General features: G+C 40.0%; 2 protein-coding genes across 2 annotated transcripts; both read left to right on the plus strand.

Moving 5' to 3' along the window:
- The first annotated feature begins 962 nt into the window (after window positions 1-962).
- On the plus strand, window positions 963-8,554 carry LOC119413153 (glutathione S-transferase theta-1). Its single transcript, XM_037680172.1, has 5 exons — window positions 963-1,171; window positions 2,903-2,990; window positions 5,228-5,384; window positions 7,647-7,823; window positions 8,261-8,554. The coding sequence occupies exons 1-5, from the start codon at window positions 1,066-1,068 to the stop codon at window positions 8,462-8,464; spliced, it is 732 nt and encodes a 243-aa protein (XP_037536100.1). The 5' UTR covers window positions 963-1,065; the 3' UTR covers window positions 8,465-8,554.
- Window positions 8,555-9,893: 1,339 nt separating this feature from the next.
- On the plus strand, window positions 9,894-20,557 carry p2rx7 (purinergic receptor P2X, ligand-gated ion channel, 7). The gene is made up of 13 exons (XM_037680173.1): window positions 9,894-10,015; window positions 12,346-12,493; window positions 12,567-12,638; window positions 13,503-13,575; window positions 14,798-14,894; window positions 15,667-15,747; window positions 15,976-16,111; window positions 16,593-16,729; window positions 16,892-16,982; window positions 17,779-17,844; window positions 18,511-18,615; window positions 18,690-18,797; window positions 20,063-20,557. The coding sequence occupies exons 1-13, from the start codon at window positions 9,894-9,896 to the stop codon at window positions 20,555-20,557; spliced, it is 1,731 nt and encodes a 576-aa protein (XP_037536101.1).
- The last annotated feature ends 1,729 nt before the right edge of the window (window positions 20,558-22,286 follow it).

Genomic DNA, 22,286 nt, shown 5'->3' on the forward strand with positions numbered 1-22,286 from the left:
GTGTGTGTGATGATCTCATCAAGTTCAGGAAGAAAATGCAGGATTGCAAACAAGTCACACAGAGTTCAGAAACGGTCTTTATGAAAGAGAATAACTCCTCGTTGCAGAAGACACGTAAACTGCAGCACGCTGAAGGAAGGGCTTAAACAAAAAGCTCAAAATGGCCTCTGATTTCGACAATTAACAAAAAATAGAATAATGATTTCAGCTGTAACAATCCCAACTTATTGGCTTAAAGCTAAAGTATGTTGGAAATAAATATAAACATCAGGAAAGCAGGAGGTAAAATATGAAATTAACTGAATATCCAAAGCAGCAGTGATCCAGTGAAAAAGTATCTTCAAGTATAATCAGAATCTAAACCAGTTGCTGCTGTTGAAAGCAAAGGAGTGAGACCGTGATACACAGAAAAATGATTTTAGCAAACACAAAAATGTCTAAGGCTCAGTCAGTTTTATACGTACTCAGCTATTTGGTGTGAAAGCAGCTGAGAGTGATCCCAACACATGCTTTAATTTCTAACAGACCGCGCGAGATGTCGCGAAATTACACGAGACTGTGCGTAATGTTGTTTTTAAAGGTAAACCAAACCTAACCAACCCCCAACTCTTAGTTTAAAATACTCGAGTGTAAGCTGGTGGTGAAATGCATTCTTTCAAGGAATGTTAGGTTCTTAATTCTGTTCTGCACGTTTTTCTCCCCAGCTCTGCTCATTCAACCTAGATCACTGAGATACTTGGAAAAACAAGATATTCGCAAACATTAAGGTGCTAAAGATGTCAACTCATCCTAAAAAAAAACAACCAGTAACTCACAGACAAGACGTCAAGCAGATAAAAATGTAATTATCACCGCTGTGTTTACAAAATGTTAGGACTGAGGCGAGGCCAAAGGTCAGACCGGTCAACCCAAACGGCTCGCAGACTTTGAACTGTCGCCACCGTTTAAAACACTGTGAGTTTTCCAGCGAGCAGAGGCGGGGCCTGTGCAGGCAGGGGACAACAGACGCTGCAGGTGCCAGGCTGGAGGCACAGAGGGAACCAAACATCTGCAGCCATCACAGCCATGGAGCTCTATCTGGACCTGGTCTCTCCTCCATGCCGCTCTGTCTACCTGTTGGCCAGAGCGCTCGGGATCCCCTTCGAATTCAAGCTGGTTGAACTCTCAGCAGGTGAGCCTACAAACACATTATCCCTGGAAACCAATGCAAAGTTCCCAGATGGAACATGACCTACAAACTTTAGGGCTTCCAGCTGTGACAGTCTACAATTGCTGTCATTTTTCTTGCCGCACGTTAAAATGTGTAAATCTGGAAACGCTATTTATGTTAGTGGGAATTCAGTTTCCAGTTGGTTTTTACTCCACTCTGTCAGCACTGACTACGGTAACAATATCTACGTCTGAGCTCTCAGATTACATTTTTACCTTTTACCCAGAAAACTCACAGACCCTTGCAGTGTTTTGAAGAGTAGACTTTTCCTCCACCCCCTCCTGAGTGGATCAGATGATTCTGGAGCGTGAAAATAAAGAAAAACTGAGCAAACACAACAAAAGACTGATTTATATTCATTTATTGTGTGAATGTTTATGCAGCATTCACACTATTGTGATCCAGTTTTCTTCCATACGTTTTTCAGCATCTTTCTTGTGCCGCAGTTTTTGTGCTATTTCAACAAATCATAAATCAAAAAGTTCGGCTCTTTCAGGAGAAGGGTGCTATGACTTTTGGTGTTGGTGCAACTTTAGCTTTTTGAAATATTTAGCCTTTTCTGCCATTTTTTTCCTCTTAGAAAATGAACTGAGCTCATTTTACATCTTTAAAATCTTTAGATCTGTTCACAGCCTTTTACTGTTCCTTTCACATTTTGTTCTGCTTCAGCTTCTATGTGCAATTTTCAACTTTTTTCCAGCTACTTTCAGCTCATTTCAGCTGTTTTGAGCTCCTTTCAGATTCTTTCTGCTAATTACAACATTTTTGTGCTTCTAACTTCTTTCTGCTAATTTCAGCTTGTTGTGCTCCTTTCAGCTTATTTCTGCACGTTTCAGCTATTATTTAGCTGTTTTTATGCTAATTTTAGCATTTTCAGCTATTTCCACATTTTTTGCACTCATTTAAACTTTTTTCAGCCTAATTCAGCAAAAATGTACTCGCTCTACTTGCTTCTGTTAATTTTAGCTTCATTCTGCCTTTTTAGCTTTTATTTGGCTGTTTTTTGCAAATGTCTGCTTTTTTCAGATAAATTCCACTTTTTGGTGCTAATTCTACTTATTTTGGCCTAATTGGGCACAATTGTGCTTTCTCCACTTCCTTCTGGTAATTTCAGCTTCTTTCTGCTTCTTTAGCTACTATTCAGCTGTTTTTTTTCCCCTTAAAATTTCTGCTTTTTCCAGTAAGTTTCCACTTTTTGGTGCTAATTTCTGCTTCTTTCAGTGTGACTGGGCACAATTGTTCTTTTTCCACTTCCGTCTGGTAATTTAAGCTTCTTTCTTCCTTTTCAAACACTTTTCAACTATTTATTGCTAATTTCAGCTTCTTTTTTTGTGCTAATTTACTAATATTTGTGCTAATTTCTGCTTATTTAAACCTAATTCAACAAATATGTGTTCTGTCTGCTTTCTTCTGCTAATTAGGCTTGTTCATCCATTTCAGCTACATTTCAGTATGGTTTTAGCTAATTTCAGCTGTTTTTCAGCAAGTTCTTCAGCAATAAGCATTCATATTGCATTTTCACAGGAAATGCAATTTCTCTAGTAATTTATGCAATCCACATTTTTAAGTACACATTCTGTTTTTCCCTCATTTACATATTTTTTAACGTCTTTAAATGACAGTCCAAATATGAGGCGAAGTGTTTTTGCTTAAAGTTCGGGGCGTCTAATTTATTTAGTGTTTTCGTTTCAGGGCAGCAATACACCGAGGAGTTTGGACAACTCAGCGTTGTGAGGAAAGTTCCTGTCATGAAGGACGGCAGCTTCGTTCTAACAGAAAGGTGTTTTAGTTTTTAGCATGTCTTTGCCAGTCTGTGAGTGCTTGGATAAATATTCGTCTGTTGTATTAGCAAAATATCTCACGGATCAGTTTACAGATTAGAATTAAACTCTCAGAAATGTCACGTGCAAAAGCGCTTAAACAAAACGTTATTTTCAAGGATTGACCAAACAGCTTTATGTCAGTCATGAATCATCAAACACTGGGGATGCTAGATCTCCACTAACTTAGTTTTTTACATATTTTCTGTTAACGTTCGACAAGTTTGTGTTGAGGAATTGCGATCAGTCCATTTTTAAATCGTGGTTTGACTTCAGATTTGTTCAGTGATGCTCTACAGCATTTTTGAGGGTTCTCAGGAGTTTCAGAGTGGACTTGCATGTCTGACTGGTTTGATTCTTCACGTTTATTTTCATTCTCAGTCGTCCCAGTGGCTCATAGAAGCTGCTAGCTTCAAGTTGAGCTACAGAAGCACAAACGAAACCATTTGTGCCCGATTGATTTGTTGATAAGTTTTGGTTTTGAACATGTTTAAATAGTAACTCCAGCCCTTTTCTACTGTTTAGAAGCTAATATTTGTCTGTTTACTTCCTGTTTTGTTCCTCCTAAGTCCTTCTTGCAGTTACTACATATCTTTTTGATATTGAGGATGTGTTTCTAAACTGCCTTAATGAGGTAAAGCGTTGACTCAAACCAGTTTAAGAAAGTTTTTTTATTGCTTCTTCAAGTTGCTCGGGGCTCTTATCATTTCAGACCAGGAGAGGACGGGCCGCTCCCTCCAGATGGTTTAGATTTTCTGAACGATTGCTCTTGACCTTTTCTCGGTCTAAGCTGCTCAGTAAGGGAGGATGCTTTTACATAGTGGCAGACATTAAAAAAAAAAATTTAATTCAGTTTATTTATATAGCCAAGTCACAACAGAAGTCGTCTCAGGGCACTGAACAGAAACATTCATATATAAAAATAATAATTTAACATAATTTATCTGAGGAGCAGACTAACTCCATCACAGAACTCTCATCTTGAGCAAGCATGAAGGCGACAGTGGAAAGAAAAACTCCCTCATGAGGAAGAAACCTTTAACAGAACCAGGCTCAGGACAAGCGTCCATCTGCTTCGACCGGCTGGGTTTGAGAGGAACAGATACACAATGGCAGGTCAAGGATCACATGTTAAGATATAAATTGTATCAAATGAAAACTATTCAATTTTAACAATTAATTTAAGGAAATGAGGTCATTTTGTCCTCTAGTAGTCTAAGCCTATGGCAGCAATACAAGCCAACCCTAACTATAGGATTTATGAAAAAGGAAAGTCTTAATCCCGGTCTTAAAACTGGACAATGTGTCAGCCTCACGGACAGAAACTGGATGTTGGTTCCACAAGAGAGGAGCCTGACAACTGAAAGATCTTCCTCCCATTCTGCTTTTGGAAACTCTAGGAACTGCGAGTAAGCCTGCAGTCTGAGAGCGAAGTGCTCTGTAAGTAAAATATGGAACAATAAGAGCGCTATTATAAGATGGAGTTAGGTTGTTGAGGGCTTTGTAGGTTAGAAGTAAGATTTTGAATTCTATTCTGGATTTGACAGGGAGCCAACTAAAACTAAAAACACAACTAAAGGCACATTTTTCTTCTTAGGTTTAATTTGATTTAATACATTTTAGTAGTCAAATTAAATGGCATTTTTTTGCTAAAACTTGTTGTTTTACTTTTTTTGGTTGCTGTTTTGTTGTGTGCATCTATTGTTCTGCTTTATTTTAAAAACACTTTGGACAGATGTTTGTTTTAATGTGCGTTTCTAAAGAAAACTCGAGTACATTTGATAGGATTTTTATTGGTCGAGATAGAAAGAAAAACGTAATTTTTAAATCTGATTTCCATATCAGTTCAAAAAAGTTGCCCGGCTAATCAAGTTTGGGAACAAAAAAATAGATTATATATTATGTACAGGTATATATGTTTTTTATTATTATTATTTGCAGAAGTTCTGTTCAAACTGAATAAAACACCAACAATGGATGAATGTTGGTTCTTATTAAATTAAATTAATAATCATCTTTTTTTTTGTCGGTGTTCTACAGTCCTTTGACTGACTGATGGGACTACTGCAAGACTTTTGGGCTCATTTGATAAGCTAAATAAACAAGTTAAAATGAACCATTTATTTGTTTGAAAAAGCCACATAAATGTTAAATATTCACTTTTTGTTCTGATGTTTTGATCTGATGCGTGTTGCAGCACTGCCATCCTGTTGTACCTGGTGCAGAAATGCTCGGCATCAGTAGCCGACCACTGGTTTCCAGCTGACCTGCAGCAGCGAGCTCGTGTCAATGAATACTTGTCCTGGCAGCACCTCAACCTGAGAGCTCACTGTTCAAAGGTCTTCCTGCTCAAGGTTTGTGCCCCAGATCTGTGCTCCAACCTCAGTTAAGATGCTTCGTTGCACACTTTTTATCAGTTTAAATATTGGTTTGGCTTTGAAATCGTTAAATATTATCAACCAGTATCATCCTAAGTTGAGTAAAAGTCCTCTGTCATGCTGCAACGCTGCAAGGCTTCACAATCCCTCAGAACCTCTCTGGGTTTGTGAAGGAGTTTCCAAAGTTTGCAATTTCCTTATGTGAACTGCAGAGGGGCACAAATGTGCAGCTTAGGTTTTGAACATGCTCAGAAAGTTTGCGCTACTAATTCTCATAATAGTTTCAGAACCATTGTGGGCGTCTCTAACCCTTTTCAAGAACACTAAATCTGTGTTTCTATACCTGCATGGCAGCTCTCAGGATCAGAATCAGATTTATTATCATTGTACTGAAATACTGTGAGATTATGTTTGTACAGTCGTCCGAAAGATGGGCAGAGTGCACGTTGCTGCTGCTACTGGAGTGCGGCCCCTTATCCTTTTTCAGAATACTTTTTTAGATAGAAAAGGGGGAAAATCCATGAGGATAGGATAAGATAGTGGTATTACAAAAAAGATCTCTTCACAACTTGTCCTATCGAGACACGATTTAAGACATAAAAAAACTCTACCAGCAGCTCATTTATAGACACATTACATATGCATTTGATGGCGAGGCGGTGAGATTTGTCCACGAAGCACTTCCAGAGAGGCCATAGTCCTGATAAGATGGTGGTCAGCTGGCACAGTTCTGATTAGCCTTCACATAAGTTCTCAGGGGTGGGGTTGTGATAGACAAAGCTTTTCTTTAGTTTACACATATCCCAGGAGAAATTTGACAGTCGGCCTGTTTTCGAGGCTGAACGGGGGAGTCAGATTCAGATACGCCACAATTGTTGATTTTTTTCAGACAGACTGTTTTTTCTTGTCAGCCTTGAGTCCTGCTGGTACTTTCAAGATCCAAAATGGCCAGATTTGTGGGCATGCCACTGGTCCGTGCCTACGAAGCTCCTCCAAGGTGGTTTCCAACATGCTGGCGAGTCCCAGAAGCCGCAGGTGGCCTGCGATTCTCACAAATCGCTTCCATCTTATGGTTTAGCTCATAAATCAGCTGACTTTGAGTACTCATAGCACAAACCAAACCTTCACACAGACTCAGCTGTTTTGTCATGGCCGAAATTGCTGCCGCTGTCTTCCTTAACAGCCGATAACATAGGGATCTGCCAATGCCAGAAAGCAGAAACCCTGCTATCATGAATCCAATTATATAAACGTCTTCGGCGTCCTCCTGAGACAAAACAAAAAGACATCAGCTCCCAAACTCCCCACGTATCCATGACGTATCCTGCCGCGTGAGTCTCAGCGGGACATGAGGGCTCTCCAGGACACTGTCGCATGCTTGAAAAGATTTTGTTGATTGTTTTGAAAGTCCAGCTGACCAGATCCACGTCAGTAGTTTTAGCTTCAGAAGATGTGTCACAGGAGCTCCGATACACAGACAGAGAGCAAAACAAGGCAGGAGGAGAACAGGAGGAGGCATCTGCCTTGTACGAGAGCGAGTGCAAGACAGATCACATGTCCAGGTCTGAAAAACTCTCCGATGGTCACCAAGTACTGGAAAACTTGTACAATGTGCAATCAGGGTTTTAAAATAGTCTGAAGAATCCTGAAAGGTGAACGGTTTCCCAAACAAGTTGCTGAGATAACATCAGAATAATAAAATAGTCAGACAAAAAGCCAATTTGCTGATTTTTTTTCAGCCCTGCAGCCATCATAGTATTTCTAAACACAGGTTAAAGTGCATTCAGAAAACAACCCTCACACAAAGCGAGTGTTTGAGAGAAATTTACTTCAGCAGCTCAAATTATTAAAGATCTGAAGCTCTCGACCTTGACCTCTCTGAGTGGCTTTAACCATCTGTTAAGTTCCTGGGAGAAACCAATGCAGACATGTTCTTGTTTTTAGTTTTCTACATCGCCTTACAACCTAGCTGTTTTTTTTGTTTTTACTTTTGTTTTTAAATACCATTTAATTTTCACTTGTTATTCTCAGTTTTGTATGCATCCTTTATGATTGTTGTTGTCCACTGTTGTCATAATCCTTTGAAAAAATCAGGTCTCTCTTGTAAATGAGCCCCCGAGGCTCAATGGGATTAACCTGTAGAAATAAAGATCGAATGAAAATAGGAATATCTGCTTCAAGTAACCGCTGCTTCTGGTTCTGATGAATGCTCGTACATGCGCGTGTCTCTGTGAGCAGACTCTGTATCCATTCGTCATGGGCTCCGAGGCCCCGAAGGAGAAAATGGACGTGGCTCTCGAGGATATGAAGCAGTCGCTCGACCTGCTGGAGGAAAAATTCCTCCAGGACAAACCGTTCATCGTCAGCAGTGAAATCTCTCTGGCTGATCTGGTGGCTCTGGTGGAGATCGTGCAGGTAACAGTACTAAACTACTTCCTGGTTCACCTCTCAGTGAGTATTTCTGTGTTTAAAAAAAAAGTAACGACAACTAAAACACTCATCAAAGATATAATTGGACCGATTTTTGACCTTAAAATGGGAGTTTTTAATCTAGTATTAGATGTTAAAGTACCATAATCTGCATTTATCTGAAATTACCTGAAGATGCAGGATGGCGTTTGTGGCGTTCATCTGCTCTGCAGTCGTGGGGATTCAGATTTGGAAACTTCAGGGTCTCATCGCTGCGTTTTGCAGATGATGCGGTTCTGTTGCACTTTTAAACGAGACCTTGCTGCTGAGGCGCCGGTGTAAACTCCATATTTGCACATTTTTACAAGTTTTGGTCGACGAAGCCGAGAATCTGCACAAGCTGAACGTCCTCTCCGTCTTTTATTGCAACCTGTGTTTTTCAGCCTCTTGGAACCGGCGTGGATGGGTTCGAGGGCCGACCAAAGCTGATGGCCTGGAGAGACCGAGTGAAGAAGGAGCTCGGTGAAAACCTGTTCGACCAAACTCACGAGAGGCTCCTGGACAACAAAGGCCTGCAGCAGAAGATGCAGAGCAACAGCCAGCTGGAGAAGCTCAAACCCATTCTGCTGCAGAAGTTTTTCCGCTGACAGAAAAAAACAAAACAGCTTTTGTGTTTGATTTTTGTAACAAAACTCCCGTGTTGGTTTGAAATGAAATAAAAAATATATATATTTGAACCAGATACCAAACATTTAATACTTGTAAAAATTTTGTTTACATGAAACATCTACATGAAAAACAAGCTGATTAACAAGAAAAGGGTTTTATTTTCATGCAGTGAATTTTCATTTTACTAGTTTTTGAGCAAAATCTGTTTTGAACGCGTTGTCATCAACTATCACAGTTCTTTTGCGTCTGTTAGCAAAATATCTCATGAACCACTGGACGGATTTTAATGAAACTCAAAAAGTAATCGTCGGCTGTACGTCTACAACGGACCGACTTTTGGAGTCAACCAAAATCAAGATGGCCACCACAGCTAATTGATCTTGGCAAACATAAAAACGGCTATAACTAAGCATTGAGCTAAAATGTATTGTGGTAGTAGCTGAGAGTCATCGTCAACACACAGTCTGAAAACTGTTCAACCAAAACAGCTGAACTTTGCAACATAAAATGATGATTTTAGTCAATTCTGTCATAAAAATGGCAAACGTTTGATAAATACATTTTTCATGTAAACAACAGAATCTGCAGGAGCTCTTGACTGTTTTCACTTTCATTTCTTTTACATCCTACACATATTTATAGTTTGTAAAAACTAACATTGGGCTTATAATAGGCAATTTTTTAATAATTTCCAACATACTTTAATAGATTAATGGAGCTGAAGCTTGAATGATTGTTACGTTCCAGTTTCAGAGCCTGAGATTCACAGAGGAGCAGTTTCCACCACAATAGTTCTCTTGTCCTGGAGACAAAAAGCTCTTTATCTGAATAAAAAACAAAATGAAAAATGTCAAGAGAAGATTCTTGGGTTTCTATCTGAGCCTGAATTTACTTTTGACATGCTCACAGTTAGGAATTATTTTTGTCAACAACCCTAAAGTTGTTTATTGTTGGTTTTAGAATGACAGAACCAGTACAATTGTGATGAATTAGAAATTAATTGAATTAATCGCTCTGTCCATCAGCTTTGTGAAATGCTGCCACCTGGTGGCTATTTAGAGAAACATTTTGTGTTTGTTTAATCACTTAAATCACTAATTAATCCCACACGTGTGTAACTAGCAATTAAAATGACAAGTAAAAATGCGGAAGTTTGAGAATTAGTTCAATCAATGTTAAACCGAATTAGTTCCGGTAACCAGTTGTATCAAGTTGCATAAGTGGTTAAAATATATATATATATATTTTTATTAAATTAACTGATGCAAAATTCAGCGCATGCAAAATCCAGAGTTTATTGTTTTGATGGAAATGTGAGAGATTGCTGCAGCTGCTGCAGGACATGTGACCCGTCCACGCAGGAAGATCCGGACCCGGAGGATCCTCCCTCCAGTCCAGGAACCCAACATGTCGTGCTGCGACCCGCTCGGTCTGTGTGAGTACCAAACCAACAAGCTGGTCCGGATCCGGAGCGTCCGGCTCGGTTCTCTCAAATGGAGCTTGAACGGAGCCATCCTGCTCTTTATTTGGTGAGTGAGCGCGTGAGGTCTCGGCCCCCGCATCTTCTCCCCGCGGGAGGGGCTCCTCCCCTCCGCTGCTGCACCCTCCGCTGCTGCTTCATGCACTTCATGCACGCGCATTTGAATTAAACACGTCCTCATTGTGCGTTTATTGTGCAGGATTTTAAAAACGTAACTTTTTTTTTTTGCTCCTCAACAATTCTGCTTTGACATGAACTCTGCAGGCGGTTTGAAGCTGAGCTGGTAAATAAAATTTAATGTTGCTTTGAGAAAAGCCCAAATCATCAACCCTCCACCTCCGTGCTGGATGGTATGTGCTCGCCAAAGATGTTCCAGAAAGCTGCTTTGTTATCCTTTTTAAATGATATTTCCAGGTAGGTTTAGTTTTTAAGTTGTTTTGTTTGATGTCAACCCAGTTGAAGGCTGTAATATTCTTATTTTACTGTGCAGTCACTGGAACAGGAAGTCCACCCCTCTTTATTTTATTTATAGGGCTTTACATGTCAGGACCTGATAAAATGATTTGGGTTTTTACCAAGTTTTAAACTTGTTCTAACCCAGGGCTATTCAACTGGTGACCCGGGGCCAAACTAGGTCCAGGTGAGCTCAGTTCGGTCCACCAATGGATTAAGTTTTAAATAAAACTAGATTTTAAACTATAAAACTTACTTTCAACTGCTGGATGTCCGGCCCCTGAGCTCTTGGCATCCAGTACCCGTGGCCCCTGAGTAATTTAGTTGAATAACCCTGTTCCAACCTCAAGTGTACAGACACAACAACAGATCCAGAACGGTTAATCTTTTCATTATTTAATAACAATTAATCCTAAATTGGTAACGCTGTGAGTGCAAAACCAGTAAGTCCACCCTCCGATCCAGCAGAACCTCCTTTAGCTCCCGGAAGTCTCCGGATCAGTTTCTCGTATGGTTGTGTTGGAATTTTGACCCACTCTTCTTTCCAACGTTGCTTCAGTTCATCGAGGTTTCTCCTAAAGCAGGAGTCTGCAACCTTTAGGGTCAAAAGAGCCATTTTTACAGTTTCATTCACTAAATTCAACGTGTCCAGAGCCGCAGCAACCTGCTACAACCGTTATCAACTGGTGGCCCATGGGCCACTTTGTTTGTTGGAGGAGACTTTTGTGGCCAGTAGGGGTGAAATTATAAAGCTAAAAATATCTAATGATTTTTAACATTCATTGATATTATTACAATTTAAGATGAATGAAAAGACCAGATTCTTGTAAAGAGGTGGGGAAAGTTTTTTTTTTTAATTATAAAACAAAACAAACTATGAGCTATGCAGACCTATGTATTTTTAAAAAAAATTTTATTGTGGAAAAAATAATCCAGTATAGACATAAAGCAAAATGCTAAAGTGAGTATTTGCCAAAGAAATTACATGAAAACTGCTAAAACTAGTACTTTTTTTTAAATGTTTGTTTAACAACCAATAAGCTTCAGTTTTATGTTCCTTTTAATCAAAGCTTGAAAGAGCCGCTGTGGAGGAACCAAAGAGTCACGTGTGGCTCTAGAGCCGCAGGTTGCAGACCCCTGTCCTAAAGTTTCAATGCAGCATTTTGTTCAGTTGAGTTCTGGACCGGATTGTTGCAGCATTTTGATTATTTTCTTTTTGAGCCGTTCTTTTGTAGATTAGCTGCTGTGGATCATTGTCCTGTTGGACCCAGTGTGGTCCAGGCTTCAGCTGATGATGGACTCACATCTGACTCCAGAATCCTTTGGTCTACAGAGGATGTAAGTGATTCCCAGTGAATCATTGGTGCAGCTGTTGTAGGGTTTGGACTTTCCTTTGGCAAAGTCCCACACTCACTTTTCTCATTTCCTTAAAAAAAGCCTACTGGGCTACACACCAGCCCTGGAACACAACACAAGATAAATACATGACAACAGGAGCTCAAACCATCACCTCTACGCCACCGTGCTCGACAGCTGGTATGAGGCGTTTGTGCTGACCTGCTGTGTTTTCTGTGAACGAGCGTCATTCCAGAAGTCTTGTGGTTCGTTTGGATGAAATCTTTCTGGCTGTTACTGAATGAAAATGTTTTAGTTTTGAGATGAAGAGTTTATCTAGAGGAAAACTTTTTTTTTTTTACTGATATGGAAGGTGTAAAGATGGACTCGACCGCAGGATTGAGTCCGATCACTCAAACTAACTGACTACTCAACAAAATAATCTGTTAAACCGACTTGCTCACATTGTTCAAGCTGGTTAAATCTCTGTAGTCTCAAACTGAAGTCATTCCTGTGGACTACAAACATGGAGCATGAAGGCTGTACAAGCAGATGAGCCCATGATAATTAGTTTATTTTTATTATTTTCAGTATCATGATGTTGTGGAACAGAAAATATCAGGAGTTTGACCTAGTGGTGAGCTCAGTCACCACCAAGGTGAAGGGCGTAGCACAGGCCCACCTGCCTGGGGCTGAAGATGTGGTCTGGGATGTGGTGGATTACAGTGGGCCCTTGCAGGTGAGAGCTCAGTCAAGATTCAGCTTATAAACATTATTTTGTCATACTTGAAAGAAAATTCTTTTTTTTTAAGGACAAGAACTCCTTCTTTGTGGTGACCAACATCATCGTAACAAAAAATCAAAAGCAAGGAAAATGTCCAGAGGTAATTAATTTATTTTTAAAATAATTTGTTCCATTTTGTAACAATCCAATCCTAAAATTTATCCCAAATCCTCTGTTTTGTGTATTTATTCCAAGCGTCGGTGATGTTTCAGTTTTTTTTTTTTTTTTTAAGTGGTAGAGCTTTCTGACTGCATACATCGAGTTTTTTTCAGAGCCCTTTGATTTCAGTTCCGGACGAGCCCCCAATTCCAGCCGACTCGTTGGCTCTCAACATTTATAGAGTGACCTTTTTTTTTTTTAATGGAACACAACTATTTTAGTGTAAAAAGACAAACCTTTTTATTTTTTTTATTTTTACTGGAGCAGCCATTTAACACAATTAAAATAACGAAAGCCTTTGCAGAGCCAAGGAGAAAGTAGACGGATGAAACGGTGGCTAACAATGATAGAATATGTTAATTTGTTATAATTAACACAAACTAATCTAGTAGAACACCAGTGACCTCCATGACCCGAAAAGGAAGAAGCGGGTCAAAGACGCTGGATGGATTGATGAATAACATCTTTTAGTCTGATTTTTATTTATGTATTTATTTTTTACATTTCGCTGCAGATAAATCTTTTTACCACAACATTAGAGACCCTAACTATAGAGTGAGGCTTATTGGAGCTCAGTCATTTCTGTTTATGAAAAAGAAACATCATGGCTTCTTGAAGAGGTGTCCCATTACTTTCAGCCACTACCCCACATGGTTTAGAATTAAGGACTTAATGGTTTATTTGAAATATAGTGGTAGGGTTAAAACTGGGAAACGAGATCGGTTGATTAATTCACTGAAGTACTAAAATGTGAAACCCCACTAACGTAAGAGGACATTTAATAGTACATGTGCTTTTATTGCAGATTCCCTCTAAAGACAGACTGTGCCGAACTGATAAGGACTGTGAGAAGGGAGTCTGGGACCAGCAGAGTCACGGTAGACCAGCTGTTTTTATGTAGACGGTTGTTGAAGGCTTGTAAGTAAATCAGTTTTATTTTATTTTTGGTTGTCAACTGGACTGTTTGGGGGAATAAGCCTCGTCCTCCATCAAAACGAGACACACTGGATCTCATCTCATCACTGTGAACACAAAAACCTAGATCAGGTGTTGCAAAGCTTCTCAGGAGCATCAACTGTGGATTAATCCGCCACTGAAAATAGTCCCCAAATAACGTCTTTATTTGTTATTGACAGCAAAAATAAAAAATATAGAAAATACTTGCAGCTGATTGGAGACTTTTTAACCCTTTTTGAAGTAAATTTGTTCACATCTGTATGAGTTCTTGGTTTTCAGGCTTCACCTCTGGGTGTTTTCAGCCCCGTTCTGAACCCTAGTTGTAAATGTAGTTTCCTGTCTTTGCCTCTAGTCCCAAACTTTTCAGCTTTAGACCCATAAAATACAAGCTGCGAAGACTCGTGATTCTGATTATTGCAGGTTAAACTACAGTTTCATCTCTTTTCTAGTTGAGGTTAGTTTATAGCTTGGTTCAGTTTATTGTTTATTTGTAGGTCAACACAAGGTCAACAATGCTAATGCTTTGGATGAGAAGAACTGTCACAACTTGCCAAAGAACAACAAGAAAGCATGCAACAAAAGTAGAGAACAAAGCACCAAAAAGTGAAAAAGAAATGCATCTACAAGGTCAGAAAGAAATATAGTAAACAACATGGTAGAATACAACCATGCAAGTAAAATAAAGGTTAATAAAAAAATAAAAAGCAGGATGAATCAGTCCAAACAAGTGCCGCACAGGCAGTAACACTGCTTAAATGCACATGATGCATGTTGTGCACTACATGCACCACACGGGTTGCACGACAGGCCACGGCACAGGCAGTGAGCAACACTGATGTTTGCATTCATTTTAAAATTAACTTTATTCTGGAACTCTTTTTAAGACTTCCCAGTTGGTGTTTCATGGCGCACAGTGAGGTCCCTCCCAAGTCCAGCTTTGGGAACCACTCACACAGAGTTCTTCGTCACTGGTCTCCTGTTTGCTCGTCACCTCCTGGTCCTAAAACCTGACGTGAAGCAGAAGAATGTCTCATTGCTGTGATGCAGTTTTAGTTTCTCAACCAGTTGTTTCTCTTGCTGCTTGTTTGGGTTCCAGTCTGTTGTGACAAGCTTTTATTTATTTATTTATTTATTTTTTTGCAGGAATTCAAACCGGATCGTGTGTAAAGTTTGACGTGACGACGAAAACCTGCGAAGTTTCTGCGTGGTGTCCGGTAGAAACAAGGACATCTCCTCCAAGGTAAGTTAGCATCGATTATGCTAACGCTCATTTCTTAAATCTTAATGAGTTTAGTGGAAAAAACAAAGTTTGACTGAGCTTTTATTCTGTTTTGTTTGCCAGTGTTCTCCTAAAGCTGTAACTTGTGGGGAGACACCCTTCTTTAAATTAAGAAACGTGCAACAATTTTGCACAGTTTGCATTATTTAAATTGGATTTACCGTAATTTTGCAAAGTGGTTTAAATAAAAAAAGAACGTGCGCTCATTCCTGTTGAGAGTAAATTTAATGCTGACTTGCAGGATTCGCTGATGACAAACCTTTTCACAAGAGTTAGAATATTGTTGTCGACAATTTTCCTGTTTTTCTAATAAGAGTGAGTCAGGTTCTCCATCCAGAAGACCTGACTCAACCTCGTTAGATTTATCTACCTGGATTACTGAGCATCACGATGTTCTCCTGTTTACATTCAGTCTCCATGGAGATTTACATGGTAGGTGCTGAAAACTGTTTTGGACAGACAGCTGGTAACAAAGATCCAAAATAAAATGGGTTCTTTAAGTTGGTTCTCCCCAGACGAACAAAAGCTTTCCTCTGAAAACGGTCAAAAACCAAAAAAAATTAAAAGGCAGCCAAAGTAAAAATAAAAAAAATAAAATCAACTAAGACTGCTTAAAAAGATGAGAGTCTGACATCTTGGAAGGAAAATGCCAATAAATGAGGGTTGAATCAAGAGTTTTGCAGTGTCTTGTTTTTTACAAATCTCTTTTTAAAAATATAATTTTGTGTCGCAGGCCTGCTTTGTTGGCAGCGGCTGAGAATTTCACCGTCCTCATCAAGAACAACATCAGATTTCCTGCCTTCAACTTCATCCGGTGAGACTGATTTGAGGTTTTAAACGTTCTGATGGTTTCGTTAGTTTTCTTATTGCCCTCTTCAAACTGGGCTCACACTTAACCTACAAGTCAGGACAGTTTCCCCCCAGTTGGAGGTAAAAACCTGTAGCCTTGTAGCGTTTTCCTGCCAAATGAGAAGAACAGATAAAAACAACGGGGCGTGCGGCGTATTCGTTCGTGAATCCCTGACGTTGATTTATTTTCCAGACGGAACATCCTCCCACAGATGGACGACTCGTACCTGAGGAGCTGCAGCCGAGGCAGCGACTCGCTGTGTCCCATTTTCAGGCTCGGAGACATCGTTCAAGAGGCCGGGGAGAAGTTTTCAGACTTGGCAGTGGAGGTGAGGTCTGCTGCGTTTCCCCTTACATCATGGATCCAATTTTTAAACGACCTTCACCTTTCTCTACGTGGTCTGAATGTAAAAAGCAGCAAACCACTCGTTTGTTTTTCCCGTTTCCTTCTCGAGCCATTTGTTGAGGACAACTAAAGGCTCAAAAAGGAACTGAAACTAACCCTAACGTTCAGAAAAAAGAGGAAACGGTCTTTAGTTTGTGTGGACAAATGCTCGATTCAGCATATGTGTGTAAAATATTAAGTTCTGAAAACACTTATATTTGCTTAATTATTGTAGAAGAGCCATATCAAATAATAGTCGGTAGTTTTTCTAAAATGAGTAAAAATTGTTTGGAGTATTTGATCTGATTACTGAGTTCTAATTATCAGATTTCTAGCCGTTTGTTTATCGCAAGCTGATTGTTGCAGCAGTTGTTGTGGACTTTTCCGTGACTCCGTCAGCTTTGTGTTTCTGCTGCTGACCACAGGGAGGTGTCATCGGCATCCAGATCAAATGGGACTGCAACCTGGACCGCTTCATGCAGCGCTGCCTCCCCAGATACTCCTTCAGGCGCCTGGATGAGCGAGAGAGCAACAGGACGCTGTACCCCGGCCTCAACTTCAGGTGACGAGGGTCAAAGGTCAACTTTGTGTGTGCCTCAGTCAGGACTGTTGTAGAAACCATGAAACATGGCGATAATCCTCAGAACCCTCTGCTGGAGAGGAGTCAGTCAGATCTGAAGTGAATCAAACCGCTTTATAAAGAAACCCGCTGTTCTCCGGTCAGGTTTGCAAAGTACAACACGGTGAACGGGGTGGAGGAGCGCACGCTGTACAAAGCCTTTGGGATCAGATTCGATGTCATAGTGTTTGGACAGGTGAGAGTTTTTTGTATTTTTTTCACCGAGCTGGACCGGTAGTTTGAAAACATCTGGACGCTTCTCATCAGACTAAATCCAATCAATTTTCTTTATTAAATAAAACGCATTTAAAACGCGCTGCGTGGAGTTTGCATGTTCTCTCTGGAGAAAACCCATGTATGCAGTTTGCTCCCACCTGCAAAAAAAAAAACATGCGCTGGTTTTAATAATAATTAAATGCACGTCTACAAAAAGTAACTTTAGGAGTCAACTTTATTCACGATGGCTGCCATAGCTAATCAACCTTGGCAAACACGCAGTTACAACTCAAGTTTTGCAGGTTTGAGCTGAGTTTTGATGTGGTGGTAGCTGAGAGTTATCCCTGACTCCAACTCCGAGTGCAAACGATCCTTGTTTAAAACTTTGGCAGCAGGCAATATCATTTTAATGTACTTGGGTGTTAAAACTGGACGTGTGAGATTCTGAGGGGATTAAAGGTTTCTAGCAATCTGATTTATTTATTTTTACTGAATGTAGAAATGTGTCCAAAGAATTTAGGTTATTTAGGAATCTGAACGTGCTATGGAGAATAAAATGAATAAATCTGTTGCAACACTGAGAGTCCACGTGTAAGCCAACTGAATTAACATTTGTGACGTGGTTTTATATGATTAGTTGAAGACGATTACTGATAAGTATCTCGGAACCATCTCCAGCTTTAACTTGATTGGTTTCAGTGTTTTCACCCTCGTGGAGCTCCGGCCTCTGGCTGCAGCTCTGAAGGAGGAACAAAAAGTTTGATTTTGTTTTTCAGGCGGGGAAGTTCAGCTTCATTCAGCTCATCATCTACATCGGCTCAACGCTGTCGTACTACGCTCTGGTGAGAAGCGCACACACACGTCCATTCATGCTGCAGCACTCGATGTTAAAACTCAAACTTTAATGTTTCTTTCATCTTCAGACAGAGAGGAGTAATCTGTTAACTGGAACAAAGTGCACAAAGTGTTTTACTTTATCATTTAATCATAATATCAGTTATATTTGTGTGAAAATGTAAAAACTTTTCAGGATTTGTCTTTATAATGAGCCGCTAAGAACAAAGTACTGTCAGAAAAGCAAAAGAAATAAAGAGTTGGAAATATTCATGTTGAGCACAATTAAAGCTGACGGAGTCTAATTACAAATTACAAATTGTCTAATTAATAAATAAGAAGTCATGATGAAGAATCGGGAGGTTTCTAAAGCCTCTGGCAGGAAAAATGTTATTAAATTAGTCAGCAGTTTTCAAATAATTCATAATGTTCAAGTTATAGGTGGTCGTTTTATTGTTTGAAGATCATTTTAGGGGCCACCAGTGTTTCTGCCACACGCCTAAAAAAAAGTTCTGTGACAGAATTATTACTTATTTTGTTCTTTTCTAAAACTTCAAATATTTTTAATGACTTTTTCCACTTCTCTAAATCCAACAAATAAACAAGTGACATTAAATGTGAGTCGGAGGAGGTTATTTAAGTGAAATGATTGTTTCCTTCCTGTTTGCCTGCAGACTACAGTGTTCCTCGACTGGCTGATTGAAACCAGCTGTTATGCTGCAGAATCGGGACAGAACTACTCTGAGAGGAAAGTGGAGTCAGTCCAGGACAATCAGCAGGTGATAAAGGCTTCGACGTGGCTCTGTGTCATTTGTATGGTCTGTTAACATTTTAACGAGCGTGTTTGCCGCAGCGCGTCCTCTGCGTGTCCTACGTTGACGAGAAGAAGCTTCGTCTGGTGAAGAGATCTCACAAAAAGAGTCTTCAATACGTCAAACCCATGTCCGTTCTGCCACGCAAGGTGACCCTAAAACACAGGAAAAAAAACAAGCCAACACAAAGATGAGCTAAAAGTTCGTATGGTAGTAGCTGAGAGTCATCCCCATCGCATACTTTGAACACCAACACATGTCACACAGCAGCAAAAAATCTATCAGAACAGTCAAAATGGTTTTTTTTTTTCTTGAGTCCACGTTTTGGCCCTCAGAACTTATGTAACTGTGGTACTAACTTAGATTCTTCTCTAAAGTGGAGATATTCCAATTAACACGCTTTTTAATTGGTTTCAATTTCATCCACAGTTGGTTATTTTCAAAATTAGCGACAATACACATAATAAGACGTGTATATAATAAATGCACTCCTTGTTTGTAACTGTGTAGAAAAGTTTAAACGCCTGTTCTAATTAAACATTTTGGACGACTTTATCCAAAGTCATCCATCCTCCCTTTAGGAAGAAAAATACCCTTAAGCTTAAAGGTTCTTATTGAGAGGGAGTTTTTAACTGAACAAAAAGTGCAGTTCATGTTTAAAGAATTATAGAAGTGAGTAAATCGCTTCCGCTTCATAGGAATGGAAATCCATGTGTTTTAATAAATTCAGACGGTGAATAATGCTGAACCTTAAAGAACAGCAGCTCTTTAATGGGTTTTGATCAACATACATATTTTAATATTTACAGTAGTTCCTCGTTTATTGTGGGGGTTATGTTCCATATAAACCTACGTATGTAATTTTAACAACATACTGCACAGAAGCTACTGCAAAATTTTATATGTGGACTCGCCAGACTTGGTCCAGTTCTGGTCGGCTCTTTGCATCCACTGAGCGCTGAAGTCATTATGGATCAAACTTTTTGTAGTCAGGTTTGGATCAGAGCAAAACTTTCCCTCCATTTAAGCAGAAAGCAGCGGGCGGAAGCACTGTTTGCTTCTGGGTAATGTAGTTATTTTGATCTGGCGATGCAAAAGAAAACTACAAAATTGTGGCGCCTGTCCAAAGTTTTTTTTTTTTTTTTTCCATTAACTTTTTATCTGTACCGTCCCAACCATGCGAGTAATATAAAGTTGACAATCGCTGAAAAACCACTAAAGAGCGAGTCTGCGAAAGTTGAACTGTGAAGTAGCGACTACTGGATGAACAATCTATAAATAAATGGCTGAGTGACGATATATCTGTAGCCGACATTATGTCAGTGTTCAGGTTTTTAATTCTTTCTTGGGTTGTTTGGTTCTGGTTTGGGTGTGTTTGCTTCAGATTTATGAACAGATGTTTCTGTCCTGTCAGGAGGACGCAGGACACATGAGAGCCGTCCTCTGCCTCCTACAGCTGCATGTCAGTGTGGACTCCAACGCTCAGCCTCCCCTCGACTGCAAACCGGACCAGAACCCGACACGTCGTCGTCCAACGTGGTGTAAATGCGACTGCTGCTCTCCCTCCTCCCTCCCGCAGGAGCAGCTGTGCTGCAGGTGGAGTGATGGCGTCTGCATCACCTCTTCTCCTCTTTTCCAGCAGCTGGTGTTGTGCCGCTCGCTGCTGGAGGCCGTCCTCCTGTACCAGGAGCCTTTGTCTCCTCCCGCTGGCGGGGCTCAGACCGCCTCCCTGCGCCACTGCGCCTACAGACTTTACATCAGCTGGAGATTTGGGGTCCCACCTACAGACGCACACCCGTTCATCCCCAGCTGCAGCGTTTGGAGAATCAGGAAGGAGTATCCGAGCCTGGGCGGACAGTACCGAGGCTTCACACCCGCCACGGCGGCCCCCAGTACCACAGGTCTTTGAAAGGAGGATTTTCCACATTAAAGATCGACACCTTCTGACCGTCTGTTTGTTAAACCAGATTAACAAAACAAGAAACACAGAAACAGTGCTCAGCTCGGCGTGAATTTGTCGGTTTGTTTGGTTTGACGACAACGAGAGCGAAAACTTCACCAAACCAACAAACCAGTTCACTGACTAACTTCGCTTGTGCAGTTCCTGCAGCTTTGTCTGTTTAAAAACGTTTAGAGCCCAAATAAATCCTGATCAAACTCTGAGATGATTTTTTTTAATACAAAGTGTTCAGATTCACTGTCACTTAAAATAATAATTTTTTTGTTTAGCTGCAGTTTGGGTCTGTTTCCTGTGCACATCCCACATTCTGACAAAAACACATGTAAAAAATAGTAGGTGCCTTTTTTAAAAATACTTTTTAAAATACTGTATTTGAGTTCTCAAGCATCGTTTAGTTTTTGCAGCCTGCAACCCTTCAGTGGAGTAAAGGAAGATTAAACTGGTTTAATGTGTAGTTCGAACACATTTAGGAACTTGTACATAATTAATGTTTTCTCATCTCCAGTCTGGGGTGTTTTACTGCCTCCACTGAAAGTGAACATTAATGGTTTGGTGGCCAGTTTTACAACTACTGAGCTCAAGTTTGGTGTGATAGTAGCTCCCAACACACATTTGCCATTGACGATCTGAAGTCAACATTGTTAGCAAAATATCTCGCAAACCACCAGACGGATTTTAACGAAGCATTCTCAAAGAATTGGATGTGCATCTACAGCTGGTTGACATTTGGAGTCCACCCAAAATATGGCTGCCACAGCTAATACTCATTATCAGCACAAAAACAGATACTGAGGTAAAGTTTTTGTGGTGGTAGCCGAGTCATCCCCATCACATCTCCCAAGATGTGCCATTTTGAATTATAACTCATGAAGGGCGATAAGCTCCTTTAATGAATGCGAGGCTTTTCGTTTTGCTCAGTTTACGACCTTTTTATAATGTTTTCGTGACACTGATCTGCGAGGGTTCTTGCTGAAATTAGATCAGCCTCAGGCGCATGGTTCATGAAGGGGAAAGCCCGCCTGCTGCCAGCTGCAATTATCTTTTACATTCTGTGTCTGCGACTAACGTCTTAACATGAGCAGACACACAAACAGGCCACAGTCGAACGGCTGCAAACTATCAGTGTCAGAAAATCTCACGTTGACCGTGCAGCAACACGGGAGACAAAAAAAAATAAAAACGACTAATTGCATCACCTTCACCTGTTTTCTGTTCTCTCCGTTTCTTTGATCCTGCAGCAAAATGTGTTTAAACAATAAAAATGGACAAAATCACAAGTTTTGTGATGGAAGTGCATGATTCTGTTGAAAGCGATTTTTTTTTTAAAAAGTGTGTCCAAATCATGAAATCCTTCTGAACTAGACTTTATTATTTTTTTCCACTTTAAACTAGGTTAAAAATATCTAATAGGGATGTGCACATGACTTGAAATTTCTTCACCAGCAGAATCTCTGCAGGAATCATCAATAAAGAACAAGAAAAGATGAAAGCAGCACTTTTTGACAAAATGCACATTGCCTGCTTCCTTGTTTACATCAAATATCTGTCTGCTCAGACTATATGATGAGGATGACTCCCAGCTACTATCACATCAAATTTTAGCTCAACTTCTGTAAAACTATGAGTTTTATCCTGCTTCTGAATACTATAGTCTGTCAGGGTTTTCATCCTTTATAAA

Source organism: Nematolebias whitei, chromosome 8 (genome assembly GCF_014905685.2).
Source record: "Nematolebias whitei isolate Nwh7 chromosome 8, NemWhi1, whole genome shotgun sequence".
Lineage (NCBI taxonomy): Eukaryota > Metazoa > Chordata > Actinopteri > Cyprinodontiformes > Rivulidae > Nematolebias > Nematolebias whitei.